We start from the raw sequence: 12302 nt of genomic DNA on the forward strand, positions 1-12302 counted from the left end.
TCTGCTTTCTTATCAATCTGACACAACCTAAGAAATGTGCTCACCTTCACCTGTGTCCACGCTATCTCTGACTGAAGTGTAAACTAAAATGGAAGAGGCTGCTGCTCGACTGGACAGTGCTAATTAATGTATGAAATGGGAGTTAAGCTCCTCAGATACTTAGTTCTGAAACAGAAGCTCTAATCTGACTCTGAGGCTGGGAAAGGGGAGAAAAAGTGTGTTTGGGTATCTGGATATATATGCATGTTTAACCTGTTTTCTTTTGCCGGCTGCCAGTACTATCTCTGAAATACTGTTTTCTGTCTTACTACATGATCTGAGCTTCAGATACAGGGCTGTAGCCCTCTGCTGTGCAACCTCTAATTGTGGAGTTAAGAACTGATGGCTGAGCTAGCCAGACCATAAAACCTATTTGGAATGACAAAATGTGGAAGCTGGGCTCTGATGTTGTCTATAGGGAACAAGGGAGGGATCAGTTTCCTAGCTTCCATAATGAAAACAAGGGAAAAGATTATACAGGGGAGGGAAGGATAGTAAGTCCACTTCTGAGACAGGGTTGTTCAGCCTGGAGAGGAGAAGCTCCAGGGAGACCTTGTAACAGCCTGCAGTTCCTAAAAGGAAGCTGGAGAGGGGCTTTTTACAAGGGCCTGTAGCGATAGGACAGTGGGGAGTGGCTTTAAACTGAAGTAGGGTAGATTTACATTAGATACTGGGAAGAAATTCTTTACTGTGAGAGTGGTGAGGTGCTGGAACAGGTTGCCCAGAGCAGCTGTGGATGCCCCATCCCTGGAAGCATTCAGGGACAGGTTGGATGGGACTTTTGATCAGGTGTTCCCTGCCCATGGTAGGGGGTTGGAACTAAATGATCTTTAAGGTCTCTTCAAACCCAAACCATTCTATGACTCTTGGAAGATGCATGGCTAGCATTGGCCTTGAGCTGTGCCTGTGCTGCTGTCCTTGGAGCAGTACTGGAGTTGTAGTGCATCCTTTGCTCCCTGCAGAAAGAAACTGGGTTCTTCCAGTTGGCTGGGAGCTCAGATTCACAGCTTTTTGCCCTTCACCGTTCTTGTATTAGTCCTAACTCCATGGGAGCAGGGGTAAGGAGAAAGCCTTGTCAAAGAGAATATTTTCACATTTGTTTTTTTTAATGTTTTAGCATTAAAAAACTTCCTGGGGCAGTAGTTTTTCTGGTTTTGGTTGGTCTTTTCCACTACTTGTATCCTCAGTTAAGGTTTTGAATTAAACTTTACCTGAGATTGCTCTTAATTTTTCACAGGTGAAACAGTGCCTTGTTCTACCACCTCATTTTCTGAACACAAAGTAGTAAGAATTTTGCAATGCAGTACTACTGTATAAAAGAAATTTGAAATATTAGAGCTTTCCTTACATGGATTTTTCCATTTGTACTACAGCAAACTGCAGGGAACTCTAACCTGTACCTGGAGCTTCTTTGTTATATATATATTTGCATGTGTTACCTTTCATTACAGAAAAACTAAATATTCTTTAAGTATCATCTATTTTATTGCATGTGGAATGGACTGAAAAGCTTGGTGAATGAAATATTAAGGTTGTACTAATTTTTAAAGTTTTTTTTAATGAGGAAATGTAAAGTTTCAGGTTCCATTTACATAGTGCATGCTACTATGATGAATATGGCTTTTTATGATAATGCTCAGGGCATATCATTGCATAGAAAGATGCTTTCTGGAAGTGGTCTGACTAATTTGAGAATTGGGTAACTTGAGAAGAAATGTATATCCTATCAAGTGTAACATTAATCTTTATTTCTTATAGATTTAGACTCTTCTTTCTGTGTTGCAGGAAGTCTGCAAGTTCTTGAAGGATCCCACTCTCTCTGACAAACTGTTGCTGCAGAATGTTTTCCAGGCAGTAAATCTATACTACAATTACTCAGGAGAAGCCTCATGCTTAGACATGTCTGAGACTGCAACAAAGAATCTGGGCCAGTTGGGTTGGTACTATCAGGTGTGCACTCTATTCTTTATAAATTGCAGCTTGATGAGATTTTTGAGCTAGAGGTGGTGAGAATTGTCAAGTAATTTAGCTGTCAATATATTGTCAGATGTAACTGATGTATGGATGACAAATGTAATCATGAAGCAAGTATGATTGTAGTGGGGAGGGCAAGGCAGAAGAGAAGCAACTTTCTCAGGTTTAGGTTCAGTCTTCATTATCTAGGTAATTGTTGAGTTTCAGCTGTTTATATAGACTGGTAAATGATGTGCAGCAGCATCCTGGTCTTCTAATTTCCTTCCTCATCCCAGGCATCCACCCCAATTTGTGCATGCAAATATGTCAGGATACTGATGTTGGTACTGATTTCTTTTAGCTAAAACTGTTTATCCTGTAGCTTGCCGAGACCCAGCCTTTCCCATTAAGTAGGTAACAAAACTACACATCCCTGTGGTAAGTGGTCCAGGGCATTCTGCACTCCCCATCCCATTTACTAAGCACGTGCAACGCTTCCATACAGTCTCTCTTCTGAGGAGCAGGGCAGCTGCTTCCAGAAGCAAGGTGTTAAGGATTTAATGTTCAGGTAGTAACTGTGTGCTGTTGACTACTGCCTCCTATGTATTTTTTCTGCACAGCCCTAGATGTGTGGGCTTTATAAGTTGTCCTCTGTGACAGGGAGGGAAACACCATATGGGTAACAAAGAATATGGCAACTGGGCTCATCAAAACAACATATCCACTCTGCGGCTTGTTCCCTGCCTGCTTCTGAGGGTACGTGGGGAAGGGGGCAAGGAGGAACAGACTGTGAGTTAGGTTAGTTGGCATGGTGAGGGCTGTGTTGCTTCCAGGATATAATTTTTCTTTTTTAGCTAGTGTCACTAAGGTGTCAGAGTATAGTTCCTGTGAAAGGTGAAACTTTTCCTTGGTGTCGATGAGAAGGGCCATAAGGAGGATCTGGGGAACTACAGGCCTGCCAGTCTGACCTCAGTGCCGTCATACAGCACGTACAGGACAACCAGGCAGTCGGGACCAGTAGGTGTGGATTTATGAAAGGCAGGTCCTGCTTGACTAACCTGAATCTCCTATGGCAAGGTGACCTGCTTAGTAAATGAGGGAAAGGCTGTGGATGTTATTTACCTGAGCTTTAGTAAAGTCTTCGACACTGTTTCCCACCACATTCTCCTGGAGAAATTGGCTGCTCATGGCCTGGGTGGGTGTACTGTCGGCTGGGTAGAAAACTGGCTGGATGGCTGGGCCTAAAGAGTGAAGGTGAACAGAGAGAAATCCAGTTTGCAGCCAGTCGCCAGTGGGGTCCCCCAGGGCTCAGTACTGGGGCCAGTTCTGTTCAGTATCTTCATCGATGACCTGGACGAGGGGCTGGAGCGCACCCGCAGTGGGTTTGCAGAGGACACGAGCTGGGGGCAGTGTGACCTGCTGGGGGGCAGGGGGCTCTGCAGGGGGTCTGGGCAGGCCGGGCCGAGGGGCCGAGGCCAGTTGTATGAGGCCCAACAGGGCTGAGTGCCGGGCCCTGCCCGTGGGTCACACCAGCCCCCCACAGCGCTGCGGGCTGGGGGCAGGGGGCTGGGAACTGCCCGGCGGGGAAGGGCCTGGGGGGGCTGGTCGGCAGCCGGCTGGGCATGAGCCCCCAGTGTGCCCAGGTGGCCACGGCGGCCAGCAGCGCCCTGGCCGGCGTCAGCAGCAGCGTGGCCAGCAGGGCCAGGCAGTGCCCGTCCCCCTGTGCCGGGCCCTGGTGCGGCCGCCCCTCGAGCCCTGGGCTCAGCGTTGGGCCCCTCACCCCCAGACAGACCCGGAGGGGCTGGAGCGTGTCCAGAGCCGGGCAGGGGCTGGGGAAGGGGCTGCGGCACAGCTCGGGGGGGGCAGCTGATGGAACTGGGGGCGTTTAACCCAGAGAAAAGGAGGCTCAGGGGGGACCTTATCGCTCTCTACAGCTGCCTGGCAGGAGGCTGCAGTGAGGTGGCTGTCTGTCTTCTCCTGAGTAAGAAGCGACAGGACAAGAGGAAACAGCTTCAAGTTTTACCAGGGGAGGTTTAGATTGGAGATTAGGAAAAATGGTATTCACCAAACGGGTGATCAAGCATTGGAACAGGCTGCCCAGGGAAGCGGTTGAGCCCCCATCCCTGGAGGTATTTAAAAGCTGTGCAGATGTGGTGCTTAGGGACATGGTTCAGTGGTGGGCTTGGCAGTGTTAGGTTAATGGTTGGGCTCAATGATCTTAAAGGTCTTTTCCAAAGTGAACGTTTCTATGATGTTTTGACAGTAATTACTTATCAACTGGTGTTTGACCTTTTTTATTTAAATACTGCACTAACAGCTATTGGACAGTCTCCTCGGAATACATCTTGTTTACCCTGCTCTTTTTCAGGCTTGCACTGAGATGGTGATGCCCATGTGCACAGATGGTGTCAATGACATGTTTGAGCCTCAGAAATGGGACTTTGATGCATTTTCAGACCAGTGTTACAGGTTCTGGGGGGTGAGGCCACGCCCCTCTTGGATTCTTTCTATGTATGGAGGGAAAAACATCAGTTCATACAGCAATATCGTTTTCAGGTGAGCCTTATTTCATCTTATAGAGTGGAATCTTCTACCAGTTTAGGTTGTCAGTGCAGAGAGCCTGTCTTATAAGTATCTAACAGGTCTGTCTCCAGCACTTCAACTGATTAAATGGTTGGCTTGCTTTGTGTTGCTCTTTAGAGTAAAATGGTCAATCTGCAGTGGCCAAAGAAGTCAACTGTTCCGTTGCTGCCTGTGTGACTCTTAACAGAAGAATCTGGTTTGGGATTCTGCCAAACGTAATCTTCCCACGTGGATTCCTTATCTTGTGGCCAAAGTCAAAGTTTCTCATGCTGGTAAATCAGTCTAGCTTTTATGAAGCCAAAGCGCTGTCTCTTCCATGTAAAAGAAAGCCTAAACAAGCTCTAGCTATAACACAGGATCTTGGTCACAAAAATTATTGCTCTGAGTGATAGCCTTGTAGAAGGGCTGGAGTGACCTTCATTTTTCCCTTTGCAGAAAAGAGGGAAATAACTTGGAGTTTTCCTATTATTGGCAATTAGACAAGTTTCAACAAACTTGCTTAAGTTCCAAATACAAATAGATGTTTCTGTTCTAGCAAGGTGTACTGGTAATACAACAGAAGTTTGTCTGAAACATCTTTGTATGTGGACTAAAGGTGAAAGAAATGTTTCAGTCTAGTGTAAAAACTAGTGCATGCTGCTTGCTCTCTACTCAGCCTTCACTTATTTTTTAGGTTAAACTCTGCTTTCTTTAAAGGGAAGTTTGTGTAGCTGTAATTTTGCAGTGTGGCGATAGAAAGTTTTGAGCAGTTAAGTACTGGCTGATCATAAAGTTTTGATGTGGTAGGGAGGCATTTAATAAACCCATTGAAGCCTGTGCTTCAGGAGTTCTGACTTGTACTGATTGCGCACTCTAGGCAGCTCCTGGATATATGTTCCTCTGTGCTCTGGTTAAAATTGTGTGAGGGACTTCAAAAAAACAAAAAAAAAGCAAGCCCTACCACTTTTTAAACAAAAACACAACTCTGAATTAGTCTGTTAGACTTGGTGAATAGGTGTGTATTTTAAAAATAGGAAGCCATCACTTGAATTGGGGATTATTCTCCAGATTTCAGCTGTTAACGTTGGTCTGTTTGGCTCCAAAGGCCTGTTGCCTCCCTCTTGTTTGCCTCTTGCTGTTTCTGTCCCAGCAGGGTATCTAGTCTAGTGAGAAATTCCATCCTTTTTTGGAAAACTTTTTAATAAAAAAAAAAATTGTTGGTTTAACTTAATTTCTGCTGCAGTGTTGCTCATTTCCAAGGCTTCACAGCTCTGTACAGTAGAAATCTACTTTGTAAGCGATAGACAAGCAAACAAATCTAAAGTGTTTTAAGAATTTATGCCAGCTGAAGGAGCTTGAAATGAGAAAAGCTTGAAAGCAACCAAATGAATGAAGAAGTGCTGTACACACAAAGCTCTGGATCTCAAGCTGGGTTGTTTCTCTTCAAACAAATACATTGTCAACACTGTACATTTTATATAAGAGCCTTTTATCCCTGAGCACTGTGGAGTACTTTACAAAAAATATCCCTATGTTTACCAGGGGATGTGGCTCCCTGTGGGGTGAAAAGGACTGTGTTTCAAGTGTCAGGCAACTTGCACAACAGTGTAGCACAAGAAGGGAAAAATACTCAATCTGAAAAGGACCACTGTAGGGTGGATTTATCCAGCCGCAGTGGGATTTGGCCACGATGCTTAAACTGGTGTGGCTGCTTCTCCCTCTATGAACAGCGCATCACTCTGCAGATTCACACTGTTGTATGTATCGCATGGTATCAACACAAGAATCTCCATTGCTACTTTGGTACCTTCTTGGAGGTACGTAGTGTGTGAGTGGGTACTTAGGCTGTAGGCAGATACTGCTTGCCTGTCCTGAGCAGCGCATCTTTATTAAAAAAATAGTTTGAGGAAAATGGGGTTTTCAGAACCCTGTTTGCCCATTCTCTTGCAGCAGTTTCCACTCCTGATACTCTTGCTGGAACATGCTGTGTACTTGGTGTAGAAGTGTTGCACGGTGGTGGAAATGGCATTTAACACTGTTCATGCATGGGGTGGCAGAGAGCTTGTAGCAGCTGGTAGTGTCTTGTCACCAACATACTACGATAGTCAAAATCAGCCCAGGTTATTTCAGACAGTATGCAATTTGATGTGCAGTCTAAAAATTTGTATTTTTTTAATCTGGATGGATCACACCTAGGTTGTATGCTTCGAACTTAGGGCACCCACCTATCCAGTTCTGCTCTGGCAGGGAAGAGGCAGAAAGTGTAGGCTCTGTTTTGAGATACTGGATCTATGTGCAGAAGCAGGGATTGTTAGCATAAAGGAGAATGGAGGAAAAGAAGAGATGGCAGAAAAATGCCTGGCTGAAGAGAAAAGGTGAGAGATAAAAGTTAATGAAAGGAAACTTATTTTGTTTCAGCAACTGTGAAGAGTGGGCCTATTAAAGGATGTACAGACTGTGCTGCTAAGATTGTGTAAAACTTGTTCTGAGAAGGACTAGAGGGCTGAGTAGGCTCTGAAGAGATGATAGGAAAGGGAACTGTTTGCTGTGGGATAGGCAGGACCTTATTTATGCTGTCAAGGAAATACGATGGATTGAAAACAGGACCAGCATGCTGATATTTTGCTTTTTTTTTTCTGAAGCCTTATTTGCCTGGCTACTGCTAGAAAGGAATGACAGACTTCTTTATTCTTTCTTTTCTTTTACTTCTGTTTACATTGGGGAAACTTCTGTCCTGCAAGATGGGCAACTGAGTACTTACATGCGCACTTAGCTTTAACACGTAAAGAATCCATGCCATTGGTACTGGTTTACCTGATTCTCTAAAACTATGAAAACTTAAAATTATTTTGTGATGAGCTCTCGATCCCCCCCTTCTCCTTTCAGCAAGTGTCACTTCCCAGACTGCGTCAGTGCCTCTGGTGCCATCATTTGGCAGGAGCACAGAGGACGCAGCCAGAAGCTCCCAAAAAAGCCAGTGTGTGTTGTTTTCTTGTGGCATGCTTAGCTTCCACATGACTGGGACCAAAAAGATCCAAGTTCATGTACATCTTGGGTCTCTCAGCAACTCATCCCTCTGTTGCCAAGGTGCTCTGCTGATTCAGGTGACCTTTTAAATCCAGTGCTTTTTGCATGTTGGGCAGCTCTGTATGCTTTTTGTTTTACAGATACACAATGTTTCTCTTCTCCTAAGTCATCTTTAGAATCACAGAAAGTAAAAAACCAGAGATTCATACTGCTTGTTTGGTGGTTGGTTTTTTTTTTCAATGGAGAAACAAACAAAGTATCAGTTCAGACCCCATCAGGTTTTTACTCTTAGTTATTTCTACAAAACTCATATTTACTCATTTCTTTCTGGTATTTTCTGGTGCTGCCACAGTGGTGTTTTTCTAGCTGCATAGCTGTTAATGTCCAAGGATGTTTTAATTTCTTAGATCCTCCTAGAAGTTTACACTCACATACTCTAGCGTTTCCTTTTGTGGGCAGGTCCAGTGTTTTAAGTGAGGAACAGATCTAGATTTGCATAGTTCCAAAAGTATACAGATGTTGATTTCTTTGTGCAAAAAGATGGATCACATGTGGGAAGAACACTGCGGTAAAGAAAATAAGATGTAGTAGAGATTATGGGGTCAGTTCATTCCCAGCTCTGGAGAGATGCAAAACTCTCACCCCAGCTCAGCCATTGGCATGCTCCATAGACCAGGCATTATCTGGAGCCAGATCTATAGCACAAGGAATCCTTTCAGTGATTTTGGGATAAGGGGGGGGGGGGGGCGCAGGAAATTGCATGAAATTATTCTGTCACAGAGGAAGAGTCATTTTAGAGTTTCTTGAGGGATAAAAGCTTTATTTTAATATTGCTGTTGCTAGAAATAAAGGGACTAACAGAAGGTCCAAGAATTTCTTTGCAAAACCAGGTTGGCACCCAGCAGAGACAGCAAAAGGTAGAACTTCCTGAAAATTAAACTCTAAAGGGTCTACTTGGTTACTAGTTTATGGCAGACTGAAGAAGGAAAGCAAAGTGCCTTGATTTGGGAATTTGGACGTGTCTTGGTACAGGGCAACCTGACCCTCTTATGGCAGTGACAAGTGGTAGCAGATCTAGTTCCAGAGGCTGTGGCACTACTATAGGTTATCATCTGAGTTGGCAGATCATTAATGACAGAAGCATAGCCTTGTTTAAGCTGCTAGTAGCTCCATACCTCTGTCAAGAGGGCTGCTCTTAACAGGGGTGGGCACAAGCCATTGAGCCAGGGCTGAGGCCTGTTTCTGTTGGTACCTGTGCAAAGCTAGCTGCAAGTGAGCGTGGCTACGTTGATGTGAGCTGCCCCGCCACTGCTGACTGCTGTGCAGGTGTACCCTAATGAGGTATTCTTTCCTTACAGCAACGGTGGCCTGGACCCCTGGTCTGCAGGTGGGGTGACCCAGAACATCACAGATTCCCTTGTGGCAATTGTCATACCAGATGGAGCCCATCACCTGGACCTACGCAGCCGCAACCCTTTGGACCCCAAATCTGTGCAGCAAGCTCGAGCCTTGGAAATCTGCTACATGAAGCAGTGGATTGAAAAGGCCAGGTACAGCCACTGAAGTGGTACTGCACCAGCTGTGGCCCGTATATCTCCACTCGCTTTGCTGGGAGTAGGGCCAGGCCTTATCACATGGTAATTTGAACATTTCACTCCTGTTTCCTCACCTGTGTTGCAATGCTAACTGTTGCTTGTGCCTGTGAGAAAAGGAGGCAGCAGATGGATGGAGAGGGTTCTCAGATAATAAACTTTAGTCAAAGTGTGTGGATTGAGCTGCCTGCTCTGGCTTTCTTTCCTCTTTTGCTCTTCTCAAATGCTGTACTATACCATAAAGACTCCCTGTTCTAGGCTTGATGCCTTCCTTGCTGTGCTAAGTGATTGCCCTGACTGCTGGTATATACAGTGGATTAAATGGCAGTGCTGTTGATGATGAAACTCCTGCTGCCTTCAGCGGGATTGAATTTCAGACATCCTCGGCTGGTGTAAACTGCCATGTCAGGGGCATGGAGATAGTAGGGGAACAGAAATCACATCTTACTGTGATATTTGATAGAAAGTAGGGAGGGCATGGGGAAACTGGCTGTGCCATTTGTACAGAAACTGAACAGCCCTTACCCTTTGGAATCAATGCTGGAAAAGAAGTAAATATTTTTCTTAGTTTTCTGGCAGTTTATTAATCAAAGCTGCGTCAGGTGGCTTTTCCATTCTGCACTGTGTTGAATGGTCAGGGCTGGGCCCAGACTCGCTGTGTTGATAACTGGCTGAGCATGCGCAGTCTGCCTCAGGGTTTCATTTCTTCTTTGCCGTTTGTCCTGATTCTGAGATCTGCTGCTGGGATGATAGTTGCCAAAGAAAACGCTGGGTATTTTATGTGTGTGTGTATGCCCCACAAACACTTAGCTCTTTCAAATCGGGAAGCTTTCAAAGCTGTTCTCTTGAAGAGCAAATGTGACACTTGTGCTGGCTAGATCTTATGAAGTGACAAATAATCAGGGCTGTGCCTTGTGTGAGTTCCCCCCCCCATCCTGTGTATTGTTCGAATTCTGCATGATCTGTTTGCTGATGGCTTTTCAATAAAAGCCTTTTAAAAAAAAAATTGTTTGCGGGACAAACTATTCAAAACACAGAATGCAGCTATCCTCTTGGATCAGCCTACAGACTGATGCTGAGCTCAACAAGCCAGGTGCACTGGGCTTTCTGTAAGGCTTCCAAAACAGACAAACTGCCCTGATTCATGAGACAGCATATCTGACATTAATAAATGGCTGGGGCAGTCCCCTCATTTTCCAGCTTTGGCTTCATTCACACTGAAGCCCTTCTTCAGAAAGGATTCTTTGCAATTTAAAGGAAAACTCCGTTTCAGAAAGACTTGGTTAAGGCTTCTTGTCCCCAGACTCTTAAAACTCCAGTTCTGTTGAAAAGTTTTTCTCAGCTTTGATGTGCTTGATAGTTGAGTATTTTCCTAAGACACCAGGTGGCCTTTTCTGTTTCCAGTCTCCTCCCATCCTCTGGGAACAAAGCAAACCCAAAACTGAAATTTTATCTTTTAAAACACTCTGCATCTTCTTTCCAATGGAGTTCCTGTCATTCCCTTGTGTTAAACACGGCATTTATGTTCAGACTCTGCAATCTGAACCTTTCATACTCTTGAGCAAGGTAATTATCTAAGACTGTAAAGAACAAGACTCGAAGAACCATGGGGAAAAGGAAGAGCTATGTAGAATTTGCCTGAAACCTGTTGACTGAAAGCTGTTGGTAATCCGATAGTTCCAATTTTTGGTTCTCTGCTGTAAATAAACTCTAGTCTCTCACTTGTGTACTTTATTATAACACGGTGGGCTTGATTTTTTTTTGAAACAAAATAGTTATTGTTTTCTTAATCAGCTGGGTTACAGTCAAGTTTTTAGAAATACTGTTGTATCTTCTTGATGTGTTAATCAAGGTATGGTAATGTCTGGGTTTGCTGCAAGGCAAGGAATGGGATCTACAGGAGTAAATACAGATTTGTGGATCACAAGTGGTTTAACTAAGCAAGAGGCTGTTCCAGTTGCTCCCACTGATTGCTCAGAATGCTATTCCTAGTGCAGATTCTGGGAGAAACATTTCCACGTTGTGTGAGGACGTGGGGACATTCCTGCACTGGGCTGTGAACCATCCAAATTAACAGCTACTGTATATTGTTAATCAGGTTGTTCCTCTCTCTCCCCCTGCTAGTGAACCTACTGTCTCAGGAAATAGCTTCTTTGTTGTTTAGAAAAAAACTTGTTAGCTTCAATCTGCGTAAGTGACTTAAACTTTCATTCCTCTCTTCAATCCTTTCATAATCAGAAAAAATGCCTTTAATAAACCTTAAAACCATGCAATTTTAAGTTTTGAGAATGCATTTAAAACAAAATTGCTCAGTGTGACTTTGTTTGTGGGTTTTTTATTTATTTGGTTTTTAATCTTACTATTCCGTTTGTTTCTGTCTGTGAGACTAACTGAAGTGCATTTTGTATCAAGTTCTTAATGCTTGACTTATGAATTAGGTGACTGGTTTTCTGTTATTTTTAATTGTTTTTCCTTGTTACTTTTCCCATCAAATTTAGTTGAAACCTTAGGTCTTACATATCTTAAAAATTCAGAATTCAGCTTAAAATCTATGTACACGTCTGTCTGCTACCGAGAAACTGTCTGTGGTGTTTGGCTACCTCATCTAAATGGTGGCTCTCCTGCTTGTTTCATGCAGGTGAGAACAGAATAGGCCATGGGAAATGGTTGATTTCTCTTTCCAGGCATATGATGATGGACTATACTTCATCTCTGGCGTATGCGTGGTCCTTGGCATGCGTCATAAATGACGGGAATTTAAAAGTGTATGTTTCCTACTCATTGGGGAATGCAGAAGGAAAAAGAATGAATGATTTCCCCAAAGCATGAATTTTTACTGGTGCAACTGCTATTTCTATCAATAAAAGTGCATTGAAATAATGAAACATGAGTTTCTGGAGCTGGATTTTTTTTGTTTTTGTTTTGCAAGGACATGGATTTTTATCCCTTGCCAGATTTGGAGTTCTGTAAATGTCTTGTTTCTGATTGACTCTGGAGTAGGAGAAAAACTAGTTGAGGATTAACTTTAGTTACACACACAGCAGTCACGATGTCAGATGGTGAGCCTCTGCACTCATTCGGTAGTTTCTCATTCCGGAGGTTTAGCTGTGTGGTGAGGAGCAGTGGTAT

At 43.9% G+C, this 12302-nt stretch overlaps 1 protein-coding gene across 2 annotated transcripts in view; it reads left to right on the plus strand.

The window, feature by feature from the left end:
- Positions 1 to 12063, plus strand: part of PRCP (prolylcarboxypeptidase) — a 34441-nt gene extending 22378 nt beyond the window's left edge. Inside the window, exons 7-9 of one of the 2 annotated variants that reach the window (XM_056327435.1) lie at positions 1825 to 1989; positions 4361 to 4548; positions 8940 to 12063. In XM_056327435.1, the coding sequence (XP_056183410.1) occupies positions 1825 to 1989; positions 4361 to 4548; positions 8940 to 9144 (558 nt within the window). In that variant the 3' untranslated portion in view covers positions 9145 to 12063. The remainder of the gene's footprint in view (positions 1 to 1824; positions 1990 to 4360; positions 4549 to 8939) is intronic. The other variant, XM_056327436.1, reaches the window with a different exon arrangement.
- The last annotated feature ends 239 nt before the right edge of the window (positions 12064 to 12302 follow it).

This window comes from Falco biarmicus, chromosome 2 (assembly GCF_023638135.1).
Source record: "Falco biarmicus isolate bFalBia1 chromosome 2, bFalBia1.pri, whole genome shotgun sequence".
In the NCBI taxonomy this organism is placed as follows: Eukaryota; Metazoa; Chordata; class Aves; order Falconiformes; family Falconidae; genus Falco; species Falco biarmicus.